The 27,975-nt window shown below is 38.5% G+C and overlaps 2 protein-coding genes across 14 annotated transcripts in view; one reads left to right on the top strand and one right to left on the bottom strand.

Moving 5' to 3' along the window:
* The first annotated feature begins 420 nt into the window (after nt 1–420).
* Nucleotides 421–27,874, top strand: LOC103427074 (uncharacterized). Of its 7 annotated transcripts, none has more exons than XR_011578688.1 (6): nt 453–605; nt 750–783; nt 894–962; nt 1,272–1,316; nt 1,561–1,734; nt 1,874–2,393. XR_011578688.1 is itself a non-coding variant. In XM_070818105.1 (5 exons), the coding sequence occupies exons 1-5, from the start codon at nt 546–548 to the stop codon at nt 27,757–27,759; spliced, it is 342 nt and encodes a 113-aa protein (XP_070674206.1). In that variant the 5' UTR covers nt 421–545; the 3' UTR covers nt 27,760–27,874. The 7 variants fall into 7 exon arrangements, 3 of the variants coding, with proteins under 3 accessions (XP_070674206.1, XP_070674207.1, XP_070674208.1); XR_011578687.1 differs by having other exon boundaries at nt 864–962; XR_011578689.1 differs by having other exon boundaries at nt 472–605; nt 1,250–1,316.
* Nucleotides 13,656–27,975, bottom strand: part of LOC103455519 (uncharacterized) — a 42,576-nt gene continuing 28,256 nt past the window's right edge. For 2 of the 7 annotated variants that reach the window (XM_070818094.1, XM_070818093.1), the window contains 8 exons: nt 20,875–20,958; nt 20,668–20,731; nt 19,492–19,622; nt 19,219–19,359; nt 17,882–17,944; nt 16,692–16,853; nt 14,154–14,235; nt 13,656–14,048 (listed from right to left, as the gene is read on the bottom strand). In XM_070818094.1, the coding sequence (XP_070674195.1) occupies nt 13,708–14,048; nt 14,154–14,235; nt 16,692–16,853; nt 17,882–17,944; nt 19,219–19,359; nt 19,492–19,622; nt 20,668–20,731; nt 20,875–20,907 (1,017 nt within the window). In that variant the 5' untranslated portion in view covers nt 20,908–20,958 and the 3' untranslated portion in view covers nt 13,656–13,707. Of the gene's footprint in view, nt 14,049–14,153; nt 14,236–16,691; nt 16,854–17,881; nt 17,945–19,218; nt 19,360–19,491; nt 19,623–20,667; nt 20,732–20,874; nt 20,959–21,257; nt 21,377–21,901; nt 21,964–22,045; nt 22,162–22,229; nt 22,436–27,975 lie in introns of those variants that run through there. The other 5 variants (XM_070818097.1, XM_070818098.1, XM_070818096.1 and 2 more) reach the window with 5 other exon arrangements.

The raw sequence follows: 27,975 nt of genomic DNA, 5'->3' as shown, positions 1-27,975 counted from the left end.
TCAGTTTTACACTACTGATTCCTTTGATTCAACTCTCCCTAATCTCTGTTATTTATTGTGTTTAGAAAATTTGCAAGTCATGAACACGGTGAAGTATAGATGAATTCAATTACCCCTTTACATTGCTAGATGGAATGCCATTGAAAGTAATCATTCTCACATTCATATGAATAAATAATGTTTTAGATGTTATGCCTGGTAGACAATTTTCCAACGCTGAGTCCAAAGTATAAGAAATGGTGAGCTGTCAAGGTTCTTATTTCCTCACTTGTCTGACTTCTTGCATTTGGCTTAACACCTAAACATGTCTTGTCTCATCTACGGGTAGATTACATTTTGTCTGTGCTTAATGGAATGTTGAAAAATGCTCAAGTGCATGGTAAGTTCTTATGAATTTACTCTTTAACAGTCGGATCATTTGCAACCATTTATTTAAACATTTGATTGTGTATTTATTTAAACGTTACAAATAGCGATATACATGTAAACATTACATTTTGTTTGGGCTGGATTAGTTACAGACAGAGAAGGGGGGAGGGTGTGGAATGTCAGGGAGAAGAAAGGAGAGGGAGGTCTACGTCTCAGAGCCCAGCTCGAGTCCTCAGGTAAAACCCTATTGTTCCCTGTTTTTCTTCTCAGCATCTTACAAAACTATTTCTTTCTTCATATTCTCTTTATGTTTGGCTGAAATTCTGAGTTGCCGACTCCCACTGTCTTCCTTCTCGACTTATTTGCCAAAATCTTTTCAGTTTCAGCAGCAGAGGCCACCACTCTTCCCCAAAGGTAAATTTCTCTTCTCTTAGATTCAGAATCTTCAAAATCCTCATCTACATTGTTTGATTTCTGCAATTTTGATACCATAGAAACATGGACTTGCTTTGTTCTCTCTGCAGCGCTGCCCATTTTCCACCAAAATCGCATCTTAAACTCTTCCAATTTCGAACACGAGATGCCCGGAGAAGGTCAGTACCCTCACTCATACCCAATTTACCCAAAAATAATTTTAATATCAGTGATGGGTTCGTGTTCTCTCGGAAATTTGCTCTGTTGCTTCCCGCTTCGTTTGACTGCATCTTCCTTTGTTTTAACTTTTGTTTTCGTTTTGCTTTGTGCTCTCTCGCCGTCAAATGATGTTCTCTTTTTGTGAGGGTCGTCGTCCCAAAACATTGTTGTCTTTCTGTGAGAGTTGTTGTCTAAAAATTTCTAAAAATTTCTCTTTCTCTCTCTCTCTCTCTCTGTCTGAGTCTAGGATTTGGGTCTCTATTTTGAAGGCATCTACGCGTCTGTGAAGCTGAGGAGCAGATTCGTGAGATTGAGTATTCTTCTAAACCCCTCTTTTTCGTTGATGGGTTTTGTATATACATATAATATTGAATTTCGTGGAGTAGACTAATGCTGAGTATTTGATGCTGCTGTACCTTGAATTTGTTTCAAGTTCTTTTATATAAGATTACCCCTTATGAAGAAGTGAACTAAATAGGGTGATTCTTATATTTGCCAAGATTTGGTTCCCCAAAATTAGTTTTACATGCAATACGAATACTGCGGATCAAATTGTAGGTCCCTCTCTTGAAGGAGATGTATATACCTGATGAATTGCTCAAACATGATTTGGATGGTAAACCTTCTGTTGATGTACCAAGCTGCCCAGTTTTAGTGTTTGTTGATATAAAAGATGAAAAGCTTGGAGGACGACTCTATAACGAATTTTGCTACCGTCTTAATAAAAACCAGGTATTATTCTTTCTCTCTTTGTAATTGTCTCTCCTTGAAGAAAGACATTTTGAAATGATTATTTTAAAAAAGAAATCTGACCTGTATGATTGTAAACGTGCTTAACTTGATAGTGTTCAAATTATAATTTCTTTCCTAGGTCTTTGCTGTGCTAGAGGACTCTGATTCTAAGAGACCCATAAAGATAGAGGACCTTGAGGGCGTGCTAAAGGAGGTTTATGGTACTTTACGTAAGAGTGAAAAATATGAGTTTGCTGATGATATTCACAAGAGGATGAGAATTATAGGGACAAGGATTGTCTGTCCTCCCACTTCCGGTGCCTTCTCGTGCCCTCTTGTTTGTGTGGTCACGGTTAATCCACAACAACATTTTATATTAATATTTATTTTTGTCTTATTATCTTTTAAAAAAAACAATATAATATGTTGACGTGGCTTAACCGTGACCACACAAAACAGGAGGGCATCGGAACTGGGAGGGCAAACAATCTTTGTCCGAATTATAGTGAGTAACATGTTAAATTTATCCCATATAGCCAATTGTTCAAGACTTTTTCTTTTTTGATTTTTTTGTTTTTGGATTTGTATTTATAATTTCAAAATATCTGACATACATTTTGGATATTTTTTTCTTTAATTAATCTTTGGGTTGTGATGTAGCTGTCTTTCTAACATATATTTATTCTTTTCGCCTTCCACTGTGCCGATATCACATGAGACTGAAAATAACATTACATGGGACTGAAAATAACATCACATGGGACTGAAAATAACATCCTGCTTTCGTTTGGATGGGTAGGACATCTTTTAGCATTCATGAAAGCATCTTTGAAGAGATCAATTATTTTTCTTCTTTTGTTGTTGATTGAGGTGGGTTATAGGAATAAGGTGACGTTTTAGAGTTAAAATTGTTAGTGTTTTTCGTGATGCTCTTTCCTTTTCTTATCAGTAAAAAAACATACGAAAGTGACAACGCAATAGTGGTAGGAATAAGCGTTCTCAAGTACCTATGGATGTGTGATATGAATTAGGTGGATGATTCAGTCAATAAAAATCAAATAGGATTTCAGATGTTATACATTAATCCATACATTAGTGCTTGAAGGATTAGGTGCTGAAACAAGAACAACACATGTTTTTTTAGAGCTCAAGTGCACCTACTTATAACCTGCTTGCTGGAGATGGCCTTTAGATATTTTATGGACTAAAAGATCCCTTTAGATGGTGGATTAGGATGGCCTTAAAGTTTAAAGATCGGTGCATATATTTTGCATACCTTTAGCGACTGCAGCAATCTTCAAGCCTTGGTTCTGGGTTTTTCAGAGCTCAAGTGCACCTTCGTAACTTTCTTTTGCCGCACCGTTGTACAAAAGGCTAGATTGTTTTCCGTACGGAAGCTCTATATTCTACGAATGAATGAATTTTTGTCGGGTATTTTTAATTCTTGTACTTGAGCACTTTAGAGGTCAATAAAAAGGGACTTGGATTGTCTGCCCTCTCCATCCCATACCATCCTCATCATCTCCTATTTATGTGGTTACGGTTAAGTCACGTCAACATTTTATATTTCCATTGTTTTTTGTCTTATTAATTCTATAAAAAAATCAATATAAAATGTTGACGTGGTTTAACCGTAACCATAAAAATAAGAGGGGATGGGATGGGGGAAGGCAGACAATCCAAGTCCATCATATATATGTGCAAGCCTTTAAATTACGCCATTTTTTTTTATTGATTATTACACAAAGTATTACAAACGATATTTTATATTAATCTACTGAAAAAAAAAAGAGATCACTTAATTAAGATTTATAACAGGCTTTGCATTCACTAACAAAATATTAATCTTAAATAGGTCTCGCTTAATTTATTGTGACAAATATTATACATCTCATGATTAGGGATATTCGAGACTTAGTGCTTATATGAGCTGTTCAGTACTTTGGAGTCAAATGCAAAGTCATGTTTAGCTTTGGGCTCAATAGTTACAGACAATTCTATTTTGACTTGCGCATATTAGCTTTAGAGTTAAAAGTAGGATCCCCACCTTAGAAGGTACAAAATTTGGTTTTATGATTAATCCACGTGGCATCATATGATTGTATCCATGTGACTCACTCGTTTGCCACATAAGCATATTAACAGAGAATTTAATGAAAATGTAACAAAATGATTGAATTGATTTGCGGTCCATTTTTAGGGATCAAATTGATGGATTTTTAATTTCAAAATCATTTTGATAAGAACAAGGTTCTAAAAATCGCTAGGCGCTAGTCGGGCGACGGGCAGGGGCCTAGTGACTAGGCGGCTAGGCAGGGCCCAGGCGATTTATGTAAATTTATTTATATCTTGTAAATAAGTGTCTATTTACACCTAAAAAAATATAATTGTATGAATAATAAAATAATGATAAAATGGAAAAATAGAAGTAGAAGAATACACAAATTATATCATTAGTACTTTGATGAATTTGATGGAATAAGATACAAGTTCAAATGATACAAATCTGTAGTACTTTAGGAAAAAATTTCAAAGATGATATGAATTTGTAGTGCATTTAAAGAAGAATAAAGGTGCCAAATATATGTTTAGAAATCATTTAATCTTTGAAAACAAAGTATTTGACAAAAAAAAGAAAGTATTTAATCAACAATTTAAAATAATTACATAAAAAATGGAGGGTGGGAAACCAAGATGCATATAAGGGAGGGAGGTGGGACACCATTGTGCTAGTTGTACGCCTGTACCCTCAATTGCCCGGGAGGTGGGGGCATGATTGAACTATTGCCTGAGGGGGCCACAAGAGTAGCACATGGCCATGATTGAACTATTGCCACAAGAGTAGTACATGGCCATAATTGAACTAGTACATGGTGTAGATTAATTTGGCCATCTTTCGATGAATTCCTTTCAAAGTACGTAGAGGGAGAACAATGTCACGCAAATTGAAAGTCGAATTTGAAATTAAGTTTAAGTTTTTACCCGGTTAAAAAAAAAGTTTATTATTTTATAATAGAAAAATGTTAGATAAACGACAGTTTTATTTCATTTTTTTTTAAGATGACCAGCCGGTAGCTTTGTCACAACATTCTACTCTTTTAGGGGCTGAGAAGACTTACATAGGCATTTTAGTCTCCCCTGGCCACCATCTTGTGATTCATCCAGCTCCAGGAATCGAACCCAGAACATGCCGTGTAGAATACGTGTCTAGAATTCGTCTCCAACCACTGGATCACCTAGACAGTTTTAGACTACAATGATTCACTATTTGATGTGGCAAGTAAAAAGTGTTCGTATGTGTAATGTACATAAAAATTAAGTTGCCTCCAATGGTTTTTTCGCAATGAAACCTTCAGTCCCAAAATCAAAAGCAAAACGAAATCATCCCTTGGATATAATAAAGTTGTGTCATCACCACATTTCTACTCTTGTGGTGAAATTACACCCTATTTTGTTATTGAGTTGGGGTCATAACTTTCGAGCCTTCTTCTTTAGTATTCTACCTAGTCAGTTCAATTCTGTGATCTTCCATATCCTCTTTCTTTTCCTAGTTTGATGATGAAACAAAACAATAATATGGGTGCATCATCTCCAATGATCAATTTCTTAATTTAAAAAGAATCTTGCAACAACAACAACAACAACAACAAAGCCTTTTCCCACTAAGTGGGGTCGGCTATATGAATCCTAGAACGCCATTGCGCTCGGTTTTGTGTCATGTCCTCCGTTAGATCCAAGTAATCAAGTCTTTTCTTAGGGTCTCTTCCAAAGTTTTCCTAGGTCTTCCTCTACCCCTTCGGCCCTGAACTTCTGTCCCGTAGTCACATTTTCGAACCGGAGCGTCAGTAGGCCTTCTTTGCACATATCCAAACCACCGGAACCGATTTTCTCTCATATTTCCTTCAATTTTGGCTACTCCTACTTTACCTTGGATATCCTCATTCCCAATCTTATCCTTTCTCGTGTGCCCATACATCCCACGAAGCATCCTCATCTCCGCTACACCCATTTTGTGTACGTGTTGATGCTTCACCGCCCAACATTCTGTGCCATACAACATCGTTGGCCTTATTGCCGTCCTATAAAATTTTTCCTTGAGCTTCAGTGGCCTACGACGATCACACAACACGCCGGATACACTCTTACACTTCATCCATCCAACTTGTATTCTATGGTTGAGATCTCCAGCTAATTCTCCGTTCTCTTGCAAGATAGATCCTAGGTAGCGAAAACGGTCACTTTTTGTGATCTTCGCTAGATTGCTCCGGTCATTAGTGTGGATAAGTATATAAATGGATAGAGATAGGAAAGCAAACACAAGATGTACGTGATTCACCCAGATTGGCTACGTCCACGGAATAGAGGAGTTCTCATTAATTGTGAAGGGTTTACACAAGTACATAGGTTCAAGCTCTCCTTTAGGGAGTACAAGTGAATGATTTAGTACAAATGACTTTAGGAAATATTGTGGGAGAATGATCTCGTAACCACGAAACTTCTAAGTCCCGGAGTGTGGTATCGGCTTGACTTTCCTTATCTGTCTCATAGGTAGATGTGGAATCTTCTCTGGAAGTACTCTTCTTCCATCCAGGGGTGGTATCTGTAACTGGTGGAGATGCACAAGGTAATGTATCAATGTCACTTGAAGCTTACTTGTAGTTTCAGGCTTGGTCAAGCGCGATACAAACCATGTAGTAGGAGTCCCCCAAGTCGCCGAGCTAGGGGATCTGCTGAAAGAGGTAACAGACAAGGTAAGCAATCAGAGCTCCGGCTGATTGTTCACATTCTCCCTATCTTGCAGGCAGCATGAAGGATAAAGAGAAGAAAAATGAGAAGAGATGATATGGGATACTTTTGCTTTTGAAGAAGTAACTTTCCACAGGCTTATTCTTGAACTGGGCTGGAGGGTTTTCTGGTTTCCTCCAAAGTATAAGGCCGACTGAAGAATTTGAGGGTCAAAACAAGTCCATCAAATCTAGAGTACGTTCGACCATGCTGATATGGGATACTTTTGCTTTTGACAGAGTAGTGGATGTATCGGCACGTGTGCTGTTACGCTTGTCTCCAAATGCTTCCTTGTATCCTTCTCACTTGCCCTATTTGTTCCTCAGGCAGATGCGGTATCTTCCTTGGGAGCATAAGATGTTGAAGATGAGTACTCGAGAGCAATGCCAGGGTAAGGGGTTCCAGGCAGTCAGTTCCTGGCTGGAAGCTTGATTCCAAGTGCTGACTGATTGTTCTCTTTCTCCTGGTCTTGCAGGTAAGAACAAGGCCAAAGGAAAAGACAGGGAAAAAGCATGATATGGGATACTCTTGCTTTTAACCCTGATGATATGAGATATTCTTGCTCTAGTATAGCTTGTTTACAGAGGTATTATCGGGGGGAAAGAAAGCTGAATATTTCGAAAGGCTTCGTTGGGAGTGCCCTCTCAGATAAGAGGAAGGGTTGAGCATTTTTGCAGGTCTGCCTGTCCGTTGGGGATGGAGGTCGACATATATAGAAGTCTCCCTAACATCAAGTAATAATGCTATTCCTTTACCCTGCTTGGTCATAGCACGGTAGTGGGAGCTGCCAGCTTCACAAGTTTTAACTCTGTCAGAGCACTTTGAAAAAGTGGTCTGTGGTATCTGGAAAGCTGATGTTGCGTGTGAAGATTACAGACAAGCTTTATCCAAGGAGATCCGGCTCTTGAAGTTGGGAAAGTGGTGCCTCTTCGGTTTTCGAACAAGCAATCCTGTCGGGGATCTGGCTCTCGAGATTCGGAGAACGATGCCTCTTCGATTTTTGAGAAAGCAATCATGCTGGGGGTCTGGCTCTCGAGATTCGGAGAACGGTGTCTTCGATTTTTGAGAAAGTAATCATGTTGGGAGTTGGGAGTGTTTTCTCGAATATGAGTAAAGGTTGGGCATGTTTGCTAGTCTACCTTGCCACGAAGCATAGAGGTTGACACACAGGGACTTTCCAATTATCCAGCAGTGGTACTGTTCCTTTACCCTCTCTTCGATTTTTGAGAAAGTAATCATGTTAGGAGTCTGGCTCTCGAGATTCGGAGGGCGGTGCCTCTGCGATTTTGGAGCAAGCAATCTTGTTGGGGGTGTTTTCTCGAATGTGAGTAAAGGTTGGGCATGTTTGCTAGTCTACCTTGCCACGAAGCACAGAGGATGACACACAGGGACTTTCAAATTATCCAGCAGTGGTACTGTTCCTTTACCCTCTCTTCGATTTTTGAGAAAGTAATCATGTTGGGAGTCTGGCTCTCGAGATTCGGAGGGCGATGCCTCTTCGATTTTGGGGCAAGCAATCTTGTTGGGAGTGTTTTCTCGAATGTGAGTAAAGGTTGGGCATGTTTGCTAGTCTACCTTGCCATGAAGCACAGAGGTTGACACACCGGGACTTTCCAATTATCCAACAGTGGTACTGTTCCTTTACCCTTGTGGGTAATAATATGGTAGCTAGGCCGTCAAAATTTATGTGTCTAAACTTTGTTAGTGTTGTTTCTTTGCTATTCTTTTACCCTTCTTGGTCAGAGCGATGTAGTGAGAGTTGAAAGCTTCACGTGTCTCGACTTTGTCAGAGAACTTTGGCAAAGTTATATGTGGTACCCATGAGCTACTGTTGCGTGTGGGAAGTGGGTGATTGAACAGTACGATTCCTGTGCTTTCTACTTCGCCAGAAATCTTCGATAGAATGCCCATAATTTCCGCAAAGCTGAGTGTGCGTGTGACAGGTGCTGACAAGGCTGGAAAAGTAGTCTCAACTTTGTCAGAGAACTTTGGCAAAGTTATATGTGGTACCCATGAGCTACTGTTGCGTGTGGGAAGTGGGTGATTGAACAGTACGATTCATGTGCTTTCTACTTCGCCAGAAATCTTCGACAGAATGCCCATAATTTCCGCAAAACTGAGTGTGCGTGTGACAGGTGCTGACAAGGCTGGAAAAGTAGGTGCCTCTTCGATTTCTGAGATTGACCCTCGTGGTCTCTGAGCAGCCCAGCTTTTGAGAAAGCAAACCTCTTCGATTTCTGAGATCGGCCCTCGTGGTCTCTGAGCAGCCCAGCTTTTGAGAAAGCAAACCTCTTCGATTTCTGAGATCGGCCCTCGTGGTCTCTGAGCAGCCCAGCTTTTGAGAAAGCAAACCTCTTCGATTTCTGAGATCGGCCTTCGTGGTCTTTGAGCAGCCCAGCTTTTGAGAAAGCAAACGCCTCTTCGATTTCTGAGATCGACCCTCGTGGTCTCTGAGCAGCCCAGCTTTTGAGAAAGCAAACGCCTCTTCGATTTCTGAAGCTTCGTCGAGTGCAGATTTTTATAGAGGCTGACATTAAGTTCCAAAGCACACTTGAATATCCACCAGTAGAAGCTCCATTCTTGCACTTCTAAGATCTTGATTTGTCCGACCTCTTCTCTTTTCTACACCTTTGAAAATGTCTGGCCCCTCCGACCGTCGTTTTGACTTGAACCTTGTTGAAGAGGCAGCCCCGTCTTCTCCAGACAACATATGGCGCCCATCCTTCGTCTCCCCTACTGGTCCTCTTACCGTTGGGGATTCTGTGATGAAGAATGATATGACCGCTGCGGTAGTGGCCAGGAACCTTCTCACTCCCAAAGATAACAGACTACTTTCCAAACGGTCTGATGAGTTGGCTGTTAAGGATTCTCTGGCTCTTAGTGTTCAGTGTGCAGGTTCTGTGTCTAATATGGCCCAACGCCTATTTGCTCGAACCCGCCAAGTTGAATCATTGGCGGCTGAAGTGATGAGTCTCAAACAGGAGATTAGAGGGCTCAAGCATGAGAATAAACAGTTGCACCGGCTCGCACATGACTATGCTACAAACATGAAGAGGAAGCTTGACCAGATGAAGGAATCTGATGGTCAGGTTTTACTTGATCATCAGAGATTTGTGGGTTTGTTCCAAAGGCATTTATTGCCTTCGTCTTCTGGGGCTGTACCGCGTAATGAAGCTCCAAATGATCAACCTCTGATGCCTCCTCCTTCTAGGGTTCTGTCCAGTACTGAGGCTCCGAATGATCCCCCTCCGGTGCCTTCTCTTTCTGGGGCTCTACCGACTGCCGAGACTTCTCCTAAGCAACCTTTGTGAAGGCTCCCTCTTATTTGTTTATTTTGACTCAAGTATATGTACATATTTGTAATTTATCGGGGATATCAATAAATAAGCTTTCCTTCATTTCAACGTATTGTGTTAAATCACCAAAGCCTTTTTCGCTAAGTTCTTTGAATTTTCTTTTGTTGAAGCTTGTATGTTGGAGCTTTGTGAGTGGAGCATGTAGGTTGAGGTAGTGTTCCCTTAATTTCCCGAGCGAGGACAACTTCTCGGTTGGAGACTTGGAAAATCCAAGTCACTGAGTGGGATCGGCTATATGAATCTTAGAACGCCATTGTGTTCTGTCCTGTGTCATGTCCTCCGTTAGATCCAAGTACTCTAAGTCTTTTCTTAGGGTCTCTCTCAAAGTTTTCCTGGGTCTTCCTCTACCCCTTCGGTCCTGAACCTCTGTCCCATAGTCGTATCTTCTAATCGGAGCGTCAGTAGGCCTTCTTTGCACATGTCCAAACCACCGTAACCGATTTTCTCTCATCTTTCCTTCAATTTCGGCTACTCCTACTTTACCCCGGATATCCTCATTCCTAATCTTATCCTTTCTCGTGTGCCCACACATCCAACGAAGCATCCTCATCTCCGCTACACCCATTTTGTGTACGTGTTGATGCTTCACCGCCCAACATTCTGTGCCATACAGCATCGCCGGCCTTATTGCCGTCCTATAAAATTTTCCCTTGAGCTTCAGTGGCATACGGCGGTCACACAACACGCCGGATGCACTCTTCCACTTCATCCATCCAGCTTGTATTCTATGGTTGAGATCTCCATCTAATTCTCCGTTCTTTTGCAAGATAGATCCTAGGTAACGAAAACGGTCGCTCTTTGGTATTTCTTGATCTCCGATCCTCACCCCTAACTCGTTTTGGCCTCCATTTGCACTGAACTTGCACTCCATATATTCTGTCTTTGATCGGCTTAGGCGAAGACCTTTAGATTCCAACACTTCTCTCCAAAGGTTAAGCTTTGCATTTACCCCTTCTTGAGTTTCATCTATCAACACTATATCGTCTGCGAAAAGCATACACCAAGGAATATCATCTTGAATATGTCCTGTTAACTCATCCATTACCAACGCAAAAAGGTAAGGACTTAAGGATGAGCCTTGATGTAATCCTACAGTTATGGGAAAGCTTTCGGTTTGTCCTTCATGAGTTCTTACGGCAGTCTTTGCTCCTTCATACATATCATGTATAGCTTGGATATATGCTACTCGTACTCATTTCTTCTCTAAAATCCTCCAAAGAATGTCTCTTGGGACCCTATCATACGCTTTTTCCAAATCTATAAAGACCATGTGTAAATCCTTTTTCCCATCTCTATATCTTTCCATCAATCTTCGTAAAAGATAGATTGCCTCCATGGTTGAGCGCCCTGGCATGAACCCGAATTGGTTGTCCGAAACCCGTGTCTCTTGCCTCAATCTATGCTCAATGACTCTCTCCCAGAGCTTCATTGTATGACTCATTAGCTTAATACCCCTATAGTTCATGCAATTTTGTACATCGCCCTTATTCTTGTAGATAGGCACCAAAGTGCTCGTTCGCCACTCATTTGGCATCTTCTTCGTTTTCAAAATCCTATTGAAAAGGTCAGTGAGCCATGTTATACCCGTCTCTCCCAAAACTTTCCACACTTCGATTGGTATATCGTCTGGGCCTACTGCTTTTCTATGCTTCATCTTCTTCAAAGCTACAACCACTTCTTCCTTCCGGATTCTGCGATAAAAAGAGTAGTTTCTACACTCTTCTGAGTTACTCAACTCCCCTAAAGAAGCACTCCTTTCATGTCCTTCATTGAAAAGATTATGAAAATAACCTTTCCATCTGTCTTTAACCGCGTTCTCTGTAGCAAGAACATTTCCATCCTCATCCTTGATGCACCTCACTTGGTTTAGGTCCCTTGTCTTCTTTTCCCTTGCTCTAGCTAGTTTATAGATATCCAACTCTCCTTCTTTGGTATCTAGTCGTTTATACATATCGTCATAAGCCGCTAACTTAGCTTCTCTCACAGCTTTCTTCGCCTCTTGCTTCGCTTTTCTATACCTTTCACCATTTTCATCGGTCCTATCCTTGTATAAGGCTTTACAACATTCCTTCTTAGCCTTCACCTTTGTTTGTACCTCCTCATTCCACCACCAAGATTCCTTTTGGTGTGGGGCAAAGCCCTTGGACTCTCCTAATACCTCTTTTGCTACTTTTCGGATACAACTAGCCATGGAATCCCACATTTGGTTAGCTTCCCCCTCTCTATCCCACACACACTGGGTGGTTATTTTCTCTTTGAAAATGGCTTGTTTTTCTTCTTTTAGATTCCACCATCTAGTCCTTGGGCACTTCCAAGTCTTGTTCTTTTTTCTCACTCTTTTGATATGTACATCCATCACCAACAAGCGATGTTGATTAGCCACGCTCTCTCCTGGTATAACTTTGCAATCCTTACAAGTTATACGATCCCTTTTCCTCATTAGAAGAAAATCTATTTGTGTTTTTGACGACCCACTCTTGTAGGTGATCACATGTTCTTCCCGCTTCTTAAAGAAGGTGTTGGCTAAGAAGAGATCATATGCCATTGCAAAATCCAAGATAGCTTCCCCATCCTCGTTTCTCTCCCCAAAACCATGGCCACCATGAAAACCTCCATAGTTGCCTGTCTCCCTGCCCACGTGTCCATTTAAATCTCCTCCTATAAATAACTTCTCCGTCTGAGCAATTCCTTGCACCAAGTCTCCAAGGTCTTCCCAAAATTTCTCCTTCGAACTCGTATCCAACCCTACTTGAGGTGCGTACGCACTAATCACATTGATAAGTTCTTGTCCTATTACAATCTTGATTGCCATGATTCTATCTCCTACCCTCTTGACATCTACAACATCTTGTGTCAAGGTCTTGTCCACGATGATGCCAACACCGTTTCTCGTTCTATTTGTGCCCGAATACCATAGTTTAAACCCTGAGTTTTCTAGATCCTTTGCCTTACGCCCAACCCACTTAGTTTCTTGTAGGCACATAATATTTATCCTTCTCCTCACCATAACTTCTACTACTTCCATAGATTTTCCCGTCAAGGTTCCTATATTCCACGTTCCTAAACGCATTTTGCTCTCTTGAACTCTACCCTTCTGTCCTAGCTTCTTCACCCTTCCCCGTCTAATAGGATCAAAGTACTTCTTTTGTGTGTCCCGTGTAAAGTTGATAGGAGCATATGCTCCCAAACAACTTTGAGTGGAGTCGTTCGAAAAGAAGTTTCTATAGCCCCCTTGCTCATTTAACACTGCATCCGGGTGCCGATGGAGATACAGCGACCCTTGCTCACTTATCACTGTGCTCGGGCCACACAGCGCGCCACTTACGGGTGACGCCCTAGCTTTAGCGCGATTTCGTTCTGGATTCATTTTCATAAGGATTCGACGTGATTATGGAGTGCCGGCTGTCGACTACCTGACGCCCTCCCCCTCCTCCTTTATCCGGGCTTGGGACCGGCAATGTAAGATAAACTTACACGGCGGAGTTAAAAAGAATCTTGCGTATACATTAAATAAAGGCAACTCATATAAATGATGGTCTCTTCGGATTACAAACTTGTTATGTTTGTGATAAAAGTGCTTCTGAAAAGGGCACATGAAAAAGTGTTTCTGACAAACTTGTTATGATCAGAAGTATTTCCTAGTACCTGAGCAATTCCATATGGGTTAGGAAACACATGAAAAAGGCACAAGCAGAAACACAAACAAAATTTCAAAGAGGGAAGCAATTGATATAAAAATATTTCTTCTGAACTTTATATCCATGCATCTACAAGGGAAAAGAGAAAATGAAAATGATCATAATCAAGTTCAACTAATTCATGTCACACGCAATTACATTATGGAGCAAGTTGGTGGTTCTGGATATTCATGAACCAGTTCACAGTACATTGGACGAAACTGAGGAGTGCAACAGTATTGAACACAGTACATTGAACGACAATGGGGAGTGCAAGTGCAACAGTTTTGAACACAGCTTGCTGGAGGTGGCTTTTCCGCAGCTGGAGGTGGCTTTTCCACAGCTGGAGGTGGCTTTGGCGGCTTTACTTCTTCAACTTTGACTAGGGCGCAGCAACAGCCGAACCTTTTCCTCAATGACTTCATCAAGCAGAACGGGTCTACATCATCCCCGATCACCTCCACAAGATCTTTGTCTATCGACACTTTACTAACACCTGCTTTCATTAATTATGATACTCTTTAATAACCATGCCAACTATAATTAACAATGAAATCGTTGAAAGAAAATTTGAATCATGATAATATCAAAAGGCACATACCCTGTGCACGAGCTGCAATCTTCATGGCCTTTCTTCTGCATTTGTCACAGTGCATTGGCACCTTCACAACGATCTTCATCTGCTGCACCATCAATTTGTACAAAAGATGTTTAAACAATATGATCAATTTATACATTTAATTAATGTCAGCTAATTTAAGAAAACCTTCTCGCCTTATTAATTAGTTTCAGTTGGATTAAAAGAAAAAAGGTGTACAACTGCAACAAGATGCAAGAGTATTAGAATATATATATGAAAAGGCTTACCGGCGGCATTTTGGAGAGAGTATTGTGTGAAACATAGAAGTTTTAAGTTTTTGGGATGGAAACCCTATGAAACAGGGAAAGTGGAACGTATATCGATTACCATGCTACTTATAGAAGATAGGATCCCCTTTAATATTTTTCTTGACTTGTATTACAAGTCCATGCATGCCCACCCTGTACCAATTACATGAGATCGTACCTTTCTTCTTCTTTTCTTTTTAGCGAAAAGCCCCTGATACTGTTCACTTTAACGAAAAACCATATTTTTACATTAAAAAATTAATCCTAGTACTATTCACTTTGCCCTTTATTTTGTCCTTATCGTTAAAACTCAAAATTTTCAAGCTCTTTTCATTAATTTTCCTTTTTATTTATTATTTATAAGAAAAGTCAGATCTGAAGAGACGAACTGAATAGGTTAGGTTTTCCATTATGATGAAATTAGTTACAACCAATGTTGTACTTATAAATTAATATCGCACATGAACTCGACAAGATTATGACAGTGAGAAGTGCATATACTCTTTTTGGTTTTTCAGTGCTCTCTAATATTTTTGCTATTAAACAAGCACTTGATTTAATAATACTCTTTTTCTTACAACAAACAACAACAAAATCTTATTAACTGTATAAATCCTAGAACAACACTGCACTCGGTTTTGCACCAAATTCTTCATTAGCTCCAAATACTCTGTCTTAATGTTGACAAATGTTCCAAATTCATATAACTGTTGGTACACCTAATAATTAATAAAAACATAAAATAAAAGTTGAGTAATATAGCTACTACTGTACTAGCTAGCAATTGCATGTGTGGCTGATGCCTTAGCTAACTTTCGTGTAAATCATGATGCATATAACTGATGGTGAACGTTCTTTCATGTGAAATTTCTGCTTATATTCATGATCTTTCTGCTTCTACCAACCATCGTTTCAAATGATTTTCATTATATGTTTTCTTTGTATGTGGGGTTGATTTTTGGTTTTACCTTTTTTTTCCTCAAGAAGGTTTGGCTTTGTATTGCCCTTTGTGGAACCAAAAATAATCAAGAAAATTATGGAGGCGACACATGGACTTTTGAGTTAAAAAGACAAAATTACCCTTAAGGCACATCAAGATTCCCACACATGTAACAGACAATAACAACTCATTCGAAGTCAAAGTTGATCAAAATGGTTATTCTTTTAAAACTCTCATCACTCCTCATCAAATCATCACCCACAAGGTAACTCCCAATTATTCTTTTCAAATTGGGATTAATTGATTAATTACCAAATTAATTGCAAGATATTATTTCACATAATATATTGCAATCAATCCCACACATCAACCATATGTGTCCGGTCCCAAATTTCCTAATAGGGCCGGCCACACCCCTATATATAGCCCCTCATTTTCTCAAACAACCTAAATCTAATTCTCTTATGAAATTCTCTAAATTTCTCCAAATACTTTCTTCCTCAAATTCTAACTTTAGCATCGGAAGTTCTTCGACCAAAGGTCCCCCATTCATCATGAGCGCGTGACGCTCTTGACCTTAACCTAAGGTGTTAATTGTTTTGCAGGTGCATTTTCATCCAAGAAGAAGGCAGAAATTTGCAACCACACCCTTGTTTGTATTTCTGTTTTTATTTTAATAAGATTAAGGGAATGAGAACACTATCATCCCTTAAAAAAAAAAAATACTAGCTAGCAACTGAACTTCAAGAAAATCAAGAAAATTAATCAAAACATTTTGAAGAACACTATTCGACCACTGAAAAGTTATCCACATGCCTTACACATCTGAAGCACCCCACGTAGCTAATTAATCCACTTGATCTATACACCATAACGATAACGAAATTTAGTATTACTGGAGACAATTATATTTTGATATCCAGAATTTGAACGAATACTAATATATAGTCAACTTCCAGAGTTTCATCCAATCTGCATTAGCTAATACTAGAAAAAATGTCCGCACGTTGCTGCGGGATTTGAATGCATCAACCTTAACTACATGAATAAGACACATTTAACCTTAAAAAAAAATCAACATAATCATGCACAGACAAAAAGGATAGATCTAGGAAATTATAAAAAGCATTGTAACCGTAGATCCAGGAAATTATGAAAATTCATCCAGTCAAGAGACAATATAATAGTTGTGGAAAAGTGAGTATGCAAGTAAGAATCTAAGATATACTTGATTTGCAATTCCATTATAATACCAAGATTGATACAAAAATCTGAAATGAACATGAGGTCTACAAAGGTTTTACAACTTACCAATAAACGATGCTGGAAGAAGGCGCAAATATGGACCCAAAAATCCCAGAAGAAGCAGATGACTCCTTCGACCCGAAAAACCCATAAGTGAAGAAAGAAGACAACGACCCAGTTAGAAGATGACGAGCCTCTGAATTGCTTCCCACCAATCTGACTCCTCAACTTCAAATAGAAAAACATCAAATCAATTTGGTCTAATCGAGTGAAATCCCATTAATCAGTCAAACCCAAGCTGACACATCTTTTTCTCTAACAATAAAACACAATTGCATTGTCTCTCTTTCTAGAAATTATAAAAAGTTTCAAATTCATGCACTTAAATTTTTTTTATATAATATGAGACAACTATAAAAAGATATCTATCATTATATCTCAGGTATGTGTATAATACACAGATTTGTTGTGTGTCTAAGTAAATCTTTTAAGATTGTCAACTGGCTAAAATATATTGGAAAATAATGAAAAGAAAGCACCTTTGGTTGGTTAACTATTATAAACTATGGAAATTAGTATGAAAGTACCAAACTATATCCCAATTAAAACAAAAGGCTTGCTTGACCAAGTTTAATAAACCAACATAGATGAATTGATCTATCATTATTGTTTGTCATGTATTTGTAGCTTCATCTTCCATCTTTTCTTTACTTTCTCAATTTCTCTCACACTACAACCTCATTCATCATTCAATGAATTCAGATTTTAGTTAAAGACAGATGGCGCCTTATTGACTTTAATCATCACTAACCAACTAAGCTTAAATGCCTTTGATTTGCTCAAATTAAATAAATTGTACCCCTCTCTTCCCCCACTTTCCGTGCAATTCACCACCTAAACAGTGCAATAAAAAACCAAAAGAAGGGACTTTACACACATATATTATTCCATCTCTCAAATTTACACCACGGATGTATGCATGAACCTCAATTAATCCCTTACTGCGAGTGAAATTTCCATTTTTAACCACTAAATCAGAATAACCACCGCCGGGTAAGCAAACATGAGCTAATTTCATAAAAAATTAAAATTAAAGACATAAACTTCACATAGCTAGAACCTAACAACCAGCATATAAATCTAAAACAAAAACCAGGCTCTAACGTATGTATTTCCACAGATGCATGCATAAAGCTGTACATACACACATGTATAATTGTGTAAGCACAGAGGATTTGGGAAAGTTTTCAACACACCTGTGTATTGCAGCAGCTAGTCGAAATGCTGGCTTTCGTCCATTTTGCAGCGTTTGCATTCACCTATAGCATTTAAAATTTTCAGTCAGAGAGCAAGAAGAAACGTAATAAAATGCTCAAAAGGGTCCCAGCAAGCAAGCAATAGAGTATATATTGAATGCCAAATGGCAGTTAGGAGTTAAAGGTTCCTTAAAAACACATTTCCGAAACGCAGACATCCCTTCTTTTCATTCCACTAAACCCTAGACTTTCAACACCAAAATCCTCAAATAGTACCAGAATTTTGCAATGTGCAGGGAATATAATAATAAAAAAACTTAAACCACAATCAAGCACCATCTATCTAAAACAAAAGGAGAACCCAAACCACAAACAACATTACTATAATCAATTTACCAAACCGCCAAATCTTACAATTTCAACAAATACTATAGCATCAATTGATTTAACCCCATACAAACTTAATTTCTAGCCTTGCATCTACGAACAGAATAAGAACAATCTTCATAGCCTGTCATTAGCATATAGCAACAGGGGAAGTTACAATTGATGAATAATATTTCAGTTATACAAAGTTTAAAGATGAGTTGTAAGATCATATTGTTAAACACATTTGTCAGCAGAACCTTTATTTAAGAACAAGTACAATCTTTAACACATGAAATCATGTATATATATTATATTAGTTTATATGCATGTGTGCATACAACATATATACTTGCACAGTTTGCATTTGATTAAAAGAGAAATGGACTTTAGTGAAGATTCATCAACAACATCATTAAGGCAGCCAATTAAATTCGTAAAACGGAAGAATAATGCACATAAAAATCTTGAGTCTAATTTAATAAAAAAAGAATTATGCTTATGACTTCCCACTGAAAATGTGTCATGCCTAAACGACTGAGCTTAAAATACTAACAGAATAGCAGCAGGGAAAATGGACTCAAAACAAAAATTAACGATAAAATTGAGTTGATGAATCCATTTAAGCACAAAAGTTGAGGCATTCACCAGTGGTCCGACTTGAAGGGCGTCTCATAAGCTCTAACAAATATTGTAAATGTGGATGTCCATGAAAAGGAGGTAAGCACACCTAAGTTTCTATAGTACAAACACCAATCCAACAACTATATTCCATAAATTCTCAACTCCAACTTTCAGTACAAAACCAAATTAATTACATCAGTCAGCATCATGAAATAGTCGGTGCAAAATATTTGATAATGCAAAATATTTGATAAAAATGAATAGGCTAAGTATGGGAAAACTTCACTACCATTAATTCAAAACAGTTATTTAAAAGGAAATTCAAAATAAAAAACAAAAGAACTCGCCTGGCAAATCCTTTTTGGATCTTCCACTCTTCCTGAATTCTCTTTGCCACAGACACAATCGTCGGAGCTTAGGAACCGAATCCTTTGTTCGGAACTGTTGCGGAAGTGACCGACTTTCAGGACCACGTCATCTTCAAGCGGCTGCGGGCGAAGCAACATACCCAATTCATATAAAACAACAGTTTCCACCACCATATTCATTTCAACAGCAAGCACAGAAATTGCATATAAAAGAAATTAAAAAAATTGAAGAAACAGAGGTATGAACAATACCAAACCCAGGCCCACCGGGTCCTGCGCTGCTACTGCGCAGTGTAATCTGCTTCTCTGAGACCATTTGTTCCATAAAATCTGACGCTTTTGAGCTCCAATTTGTGCAAACACTTCCAAAGCTTGAATGGGTGCTGAGAAAAATGGGTTTAGAAACCCGGGAAGAAAGTGCCAGAAGCTAAAACCCCACTAATCATTTTTTATTCAGATTCTCAGATTCTGTCACTTTGTCGTTGTTTCTCCCCTTTTCTTGTCAGCTCTTAACAAAACAAATATCTTCTGAGTTCTCTTTCTCTCTCTGCAATTCGCACGCCCAGCTCCCTCTCATATGTCTCTACCATCCCCCTCTCCCTCACAATCTCACTGAGTCGAAACCCCTAGCTCCCATCTCTCTCCAATCTGTCAGTCCCTCTGTCCTCCTCCCCCAACTATGCTCTGACCGAAGCAACAGGCACAGTCATCTCTCCCCGAGTCAAAAGTCACAGTCCTCCTTTCTCTTCCTCTCACCAAATCCCTATCTCTCTCGCTCCCTCCCTCTTCTCTCTCTGCTCACTCGCTCTCTCTCCTGACGGCATGGTCTCACAGAGTCCTACTGCAGCTCAGAATACTTCTCCTCAATCACTCCAAATTGCTAATTGGGTTACACTCCGAAGCCCACATTTTCTACACAATCTAAATCTAACTCTCACTAAGCCACAAACACACAATTCGACATCTCACAAACATTGAAATATAACCATTTCACTTAAGCAATGCAAGATCCATAAAACCAAGACGAATTACAATAAAACAAAATTGAAAAGAAAGCAAGAATTTACCACCAATGTAAACAAACCTCAGCAACTATGTGTATTAGACATTTAACCAAATCTCATATGAAAAAATTAGTAACTCCCTGTTCACTGACACATAGTCCACAACACTCAAATTCATTGTCTAAAATATATAAAATGTGGTAACAAAAATGATGCCTTTCGATATAGAGAATGTTAGGCAACCAATGATTTAAGATCCAAAAAGTTCCCAACTCCAGCAGCTTTATGTGACCAAAAAACTTTACCAAGTGAGCACTGAAGCAGGCCGCTATACATCTACTCATAGTTAACTGAGTTATCACTGTTTCAAATAAAGAAGAAAGGAAGAAGGATATTCAGTTGCAGTCAGCCATTAGAGACTCACCTGAGCAATCCGAAGAGCTGCTTCCTTCTTTCTCCTTTGTGGTGAAGATTTTATGAATAAAAGACTGAAACGAAAGGGTAAACACAAAATCCAATTAAGTAACAAAATCTGATAAAAAAAAAGACCATTCTGTTTGCCGAAAGATCCTCTTTTTTTATCCATAAAATAGAAAAGAATAACTTGGAAACAAAAATAAGAAAAAGGAACCTTCTTTTTCACATCTTGATTGCTGACAGTCATTTCCGAAACTGCAACTTTTTCATCAACTGTTATTCACAGACCTTCACAAACCTACAGATAACAGATAAATACTGCAATTAGATCAAAACCCTCCAAACCAGATAATTAAATTGCTCCTATTTATTTAAATCGTCAAAATAAAGAAGGAAATTTCATGAATTGGACAAAATAAATTATAGATTAAAAACAAAGGACATCGTGAGAATATTGGTAAAATATTGAGATTGAACAAACGAATACAATTCCCAGAGAATAAGAATCTAGTTACCTACATCCAAAAAATAGCATCAAAGACAAACACCCAAATGCAATTCAGTTTCAGATGACAGAAAAAATAGAACATAAATTACCAGAACTTGGTGAAGGATTACAATGAGACAGTTAAGGTTCCAAGGTCTTTGCTTTCTTGAATCAATCAATTATTTTTCAAAACAATCTAAGGTCCACATAAACTTCCATGCTTCTATAGTTTAGAGCTAACTTCTTCTTCTTCTTCTTAAGCCTTTTCCCATCATGTGGGGTCGGTTAACTTTGAATTACGAACTCTATTTTATTTTTTCAGTTTACATGTGTGTGAAAATCTAAATTCCAACTCATACGATCATAACTGCATAAGAGATAACAAAATTGATTTCCCGAATTCATCAAACATTGAGAATTCATAACAAAAATGTGGGAAACAACTTCAACCTCCACTACACCATTCAAACTCCTAGTCTTTAAATTAAAAACCAGAAAGCAAATAATTGTACTAAAAATTAAGTAAATTCGGTATAAATTCAAATCAACTTAACAAAAATCAATAGAGCTACCAATCAAAATAGCAATTCTGTAACTACATATAATGTTTATAGTGCTATGCAAAACTCATATTTGAATGAGGGCCTTTACTATTGAATTGAAAGATGGCTGTTCTATTTTTTTTTTTTAAATTAGGCCGATCTCACCAATCAAAATTACAGTGCTATGCAAAACTAATATTTGTAATCTATACTAGCTCTAGCCTGCCTCGACCCGTTGGATTTGAAAGGAAAATAGGCAATATAGTAATTTTCCCTGCAAAATCATACAAAAAAATCCATGAGCATGTTGGACAAATCAGAGTTATATGGATGCGCAAATACACAGAGACCACAACCAGATCCATCAGAAGCATGATATGAATCGGAATCGGAGTGCTTTTCTTCGTGAGGTTTGATTTGTAGATGACTGGAGCTAGGTTTGCTGACCAAAATCACAATTTCGAATCTGAAGCTGCATGATATGAATAGAGTTTGTAAACCTAATCCTAAAGCACAAAAGATTTGAAAACGACTCCTCACCTTTTCAATCAGCTGAGGCTGTCATGGGCTTCAAATCTCAGTCATTCTGTGCAACCATGGCCTTTGTCCTCAATCTCAGGCCTTCCTGCCTCTGCGCGCTCTCTCTTTCTTTCTTTCTCTCCTCTCATGTGTCCTTCTCTCTGGTAGCCGGCCTCAGGAGTGCAGGTAGTGAGAGTGATGCCACCACTCAATCTCCTATCTCTCTCCCTTGAATCGTACACCCATGTGACTCTGTCTACCTGTAAGCGGTATGCCTTCCCCTCACCAAATCCCTATCTCTCTCACTCTTCCTTCCTCCCTCCCCCTCTCTCATCCTCCTCTCTGCAAGCCGCATGCCTTCCCCTCACCAAATCCCTCTCTCCCTCCTGCTCTCTCTCCTGACGGCATGGTCTCACCGAGTCCCTCTGCAGCTCACAGAAAGAAAGGAAATGAAAGTCTCCCTAACCCACCCAATCCGTTCGAAACCCTACAGACTAAAGCGACCATCGCACCCCTACCTTTCCACGATTATCAACACGCGGCATCAAGATCACCCGTAGCTCCCATCTCTCTCCAATCTGTCAGTCCCTCTGTGCCCCTCCTCTCCTCTCGCCACAGCCACAGCCACAGCCACAGCCACAGCCACAGCCACAGCCACAGCCACAGCCACAGCCAGCTGTCTCCTCTCTCCAATTTGTCAGCCCTTATGTCCCCATCCCCTCTTTCTCCCCGAGTCAAACGTGAGATGCAGCCCACAAATCGGGCTTGAAGCCTGAGGGGTTTTTTTGTAAATAAAGAGAAAGATGGGTAAAAGCTTCGAGTGGCAATATTGTAAATAAACTGAAATGTGGTCCAAAACACTATTCACATGAATAGTGCCAATTTCCCTCCTACTTTAGACTAAAGTAATATAATAATTTCTAGGGTTTTTTAGAGATAGGCCTTTGAAACTTTTATTTTCCAAACAAAATCCTATCTAATATTAAATATTCAAATAACACCCAAATTTCGAATAGACTACCATGTAGACAAATATGTAGCCAATTATTCCAACATATTTACAACTTATGTCACAGCTCTAATCTTGTCAATGAATATAATTACTCACCCTAATTATGATCACCAATTAAACCCATATGAAAATATACCTTTCTTGTATCATAAATACTATTAACACAAATATATATACCGGGAGCTTAAGGGAAGGGATCCCCATTTTTTCAAAAAAAATGGGGACACGCTCCCCACCGTTAGATTGACTTTAATGAAATTGTGTGGTTGAGATTAAAACACAGGCCATAGAATCTCAACCACAGGATTTCATTTAATTCAAATCCAACGGTGGGGAGCGTGTCCCCATTTTTTTGAAAAAATGGGGATCCCTCCCCTTAAGCAATTCCAATATATATATATATATATTAATTTACCCATATTAATAAAAATTAATCATTAGGCAAATTATATTGTAGGTACATTATTTTGTATGGTAGATACATTATTTTATAAAAATTAAACAATAGGTAAATTAAATTTTATAGTGTTGGTGACACACCCCGACCCGGTATGTCCACTAGGACTCTGAATCGAGCTGTGTTGGCCGACACCTGGAAGGTGATGAAGCCATAAAATGTAGTGATGTGAAAAATGTGAATAAATTTAAACCTAAAAGTAGCTAAAGACAAGAGTGCGATGTGAGCGGGAATGGATTCATTTCACACGCGACGTCAAAGTATAAGTAAAGTACAGTAGTGTGGGTAATGATCATACCCTCAGAGGTAGCCACCTATACTGAGATTCGCCAAGAATCCTAGTCGATACGAACTTCAGCAGCTAAAACCTAGAAGGACGAAAAACAAAAAACGTGAGTGGGCAAAAACAAAGCTTTTTGAAACCATTTCTCTTTTCAAAAATAATAATCCCTCACCGTAAAACCCGTATAATTTTCCAGAAAATAATAATACATAAGTATATAGAAATCAGGCTTGAGAGTAATGAAAACCAAAGTGAGTGCCATGTCAAGTATTTCAGTAATAAATATGTAAGCCAGGTGATGTGAATCAATATAATATGAAATGTCAGTCGGAGTCACCTAATGTGACCTGTACGGCTGAACCTATAGTTCATAACCAATTCACGCACACGAGTCAGAACCAACTAATGTGGTATGTACGACAGGTTAGGTGTAAATAGATACGCTCAAGTGCTACGATCACGTGAAGGTTGTGCGAAGTATCGCAAGTCACCTACGAGTCAGAACCACCTAATGTAGTCTGTACGACAGGCTGGCACCTGCCTTGGATCCAAGGTAAGCGTGTGGTGCGGGAGGTGAACGATCACGTGAAGGCTAGGCTGTAAGATCCCACATCGCTCAGGGGATTGATCCTTATATGTATATTCTCATCCCTAGCTAGCATGAGGGCTTTTGGGAGCTCACTGGCTTCGGTTCCGTTGGAACTCCGAAGTTAAGCGAGTAGCGCGCGAGAGAAAGAGAAAAAGAGAGATTGGTTGTTCGGATAATAGGGAGAGAAACAGAGAGGGAGGGGTTGGGGTGGTGAACAGAGCTGAGTAAGGCCCCTCAGTCCATGAATCACTCTGGATCGTCTGTTCCTTTTTGCGTGTCGGATGAGTGGCTGGATTTCGAAAGCTAAGTTCCTTTTGTTATTGCATTCTTTACTGTTAGTATAGACTGTCATCATTTCAGCCTTTTTACTGTGAATTATTTCCGGATTTGTTGCACTGTTGGGTCAGGTTTTGGGGGTTCCTTTATTTATTTCGTTTTCTGTTATTTTCTCTCATTTTGGGGATGCATCTCTCTGTTCTGTGTATTGTTCTTTGTTTTAAGGTCAGTTTTTTTTTTTTTTTTGGTTTTTTTTTGGTGGGTTTTCAGTTCGTTGATCTATGACTCTGTGTTTAGATTTTCGTTCGCGTATGATTAAATGGGTATTAGGTTTTGGTGGTTGAAAATATGTTTTTTTTTCCTGCTTATGCTTCTTGCTCATTTTCCTGGGATTTTTTGTTTTGAGTTGCAAGGGTAAAGAGAACACTGAAATCTCAAGTTAAATGGGTATTGGTGGTTGAAAATATGAGTTTTTTTGCTTAAGCTTCTTGCTCATTTTTCTGCGATTTTTTTTTTCGGTTGCAAGGGTAAAGAGAATACTAAAATCTTAGAAATCGGTTTTGGCATTTGTGTTAATGCATTTTCATTTTCGTTGGTTTGCAGGATAGGTGCATTGAGACCTAAAAATATTTGCGTGAACTTCATAAATTTTTCTGAGGCTCCAAACGTTGAAGGGTAAGTGTTTTTGAGCTAAGTTCAATTTTTAATTCGATTCTCTACTGTTGGGGATGCATCTCTCTGTTTTGTGTTTTGTTCTTTGTTTTAAGGTCAGTTTCCTTTCTTCTTTTTTTTTTTGGTTCTTTTTGTGGGTTTTCAGTTCGTTAATTTGTGACTCTGTGTTTAGATTTTTCGTTGGTGTATGATTAAATGGGTATTGGGTTTTGGTTGTATGATTAAATGGGTTTGGTTGTTAATTTCTGCCTTTTCAATTCCACTGAAATCCCTTTTTTGCTTGCATTGTCTAACGTGTTATGGTCAGTTTTCCCTTTTTTTAGTGGTTCTCAATTGGATTCCACAGTAAAACCCAGAAACTTAGAGGTATGAAATTTGCATTTTTTTTTTTGGGTTCTTGATTTATTTTCAATGTTAATTTCTTATTAAATTATTATTTTTGATAAACTCACTCAGCCTCTAGAGTCTAGATTAAGGCTTGAAGCACAACTTTGAAAAATCGAGACTACCTACAGCTGAGCTGCAATGGAGGCAATCAAGAAGCTAAGAGATCAGGTTGCCAAGCAACAGCAGGTACTCTCTATCTCTCTCTCTCTATCTTCGTGTTTGATGGAATTTACACTCTGTTTCCAAATTTGTATCTCTGTATGGATTTTGATATGAACATAATCTGCGTTAATTGTGAGATTGCTTATCAGATTTATGATTTTAAAGGTGTCCTATCAATCAATTTAGTTCCAATATAATATTAATGATTATAATTGTTGAATTGAACTAATTGAATTGAATCGAATCGAGTTGAATTGAATTGAATCGAATCAAATTTCACTATTTCTGAGCTGTTTGTGGATGTGTTGAAGTGTATTGTTGGTGAATTTGTAAAATTTTGAACCAAGTGTTGCTGATTACTTACTCATTTTATCAGGATTTAAGTCAATGCTTAATTTTTACTTTTTCTGATTGAAAAATATTATGGGTTCTTAGAGGATTGGAGTGAGTGAAAGTGGGTATTTTGTTAAGTTTTATTATATTGGAGTTGAATTTGGTTGCTCCTTGGCTGTGGGGATAGAGTTCTGGGTGTCATTTGGTGAAGCAGGGGTTGGGGAAAGAGACAGGGGGTGTAAGGAGTGTGGTTGCAGATGGGCGTTTGAGGTAGAGATTTTGGGTTTTCCCAAAGGCAAGAACTAAAACCTAAACAGATAAATTAGGACATGAATTATGGATACAAAGGCAGGCATGCAATAAACTGGTAGAGTCTAAAGCTAATCTAATCTGGACTACCAAAATCATGAACTATCAATTTTCCATCTTTTCAATTTCTACAGAGCACCCATTTCCTTCCTGCAAATGGGTCTTACAAACTTCCACTCGGTTCTATCAATTTTGTTGGAATTAATAATTCTGCGGAGCATTTTTGTAGTGAATTTCAGCGACCCATTTGCCTAATTAGTTTGTAGCATATTATTCAATGGCAATGCAATGCAGTAACTTTGGCGAAAGACGTGTAGTTGTGAAAAGATGAAAAAAGGAGAAAGATTGTGTAATTTGGTTGTCAATGTGTGCTTTAGGCTGAACTATTTATGTCAAACATTACAAGCCCCGATATTTAAGCAAAGATGTGTATAAAAGGTTTAGGATTTTCTTAGCACCCTTAATTCAAACATGCTCAGTTTTGAATTTATACATAACTAGAGTGTAAGGGGTGCTGAACGTTCCAACCACGTTGCTAAGTTGAGTTACTAGAATTGGATTGTCCTATAAGGTTTAAATTTCCCCAAGTTATTTATTGCATTTTAGAAAGTGATCCTACTGATTCATATGATGATGATGTTATATAAGTTCTTGAATTGAGCTATCAAACCACGAGCATTGATTATATCCATTATTTGCCACTTGCAAGATTATTTTTATGTTTTTTGAGTTCTAAAAGGTGTCATTTTTTTCAGTTTTAGGTGAAAGAGATACTATCCCATTATCCATCCAACTACAAACAGTCTGCAGTGATTCCTCTGCTGGATTTTGCACAACAGCAGCATGGAGGTTGGCTCCCTGCTTCAGCAATGAATGCAGTATGTTTATTTTGTTGGGTTGTATTTATGTATTGTTTTCTACTAATTAATGATGTAAAACTGTTATTAAGTTATTGGTTCTATTAATACTGGTAAATTATGAATTACATTAAATTTTGTTCGTTTTCTCTGCATTTTCTCACCAACCAAACTCTATTTTTATGTAGAGATCAAGCATGCAAGGGGATGGTAGGATCAACACATCAAAGGTAGAGATTGACTCTTTCTCTCATGTTAAACTTCTACTGTGATGTTTTTTAGTATTAAATTTTGGTAAAATCATTGTTTATCATAAACCTTATCACAATACAAATAACAGGGAGAGAGAGATGAAAAATAGAGAGGTATCTGTTTGATTGTATGTTTGCTTTGCAAATTTTGGATAATGATCATGAATTGTGGTGTAAGT

The sequence above is a fragment of the Malus domestica genome, chromosome 03 (genome assembly GCF_042453785.1).
Source record: "Malus domestica chromosome 03, GDT2T_hap1".
In the NCBI taxonomy this organism is placed as follows: Eukaryota; Viridiplantae; Streptophyta; class Magnoliopsida; order Rosales; family Rosaceae; genus Malus; species Malus domestica.
The sequence above is the reverse complement of the archived record's forward strand: the minus strand, read 5'-3'. Positions and strand labels throughout refer to the sequence as shown.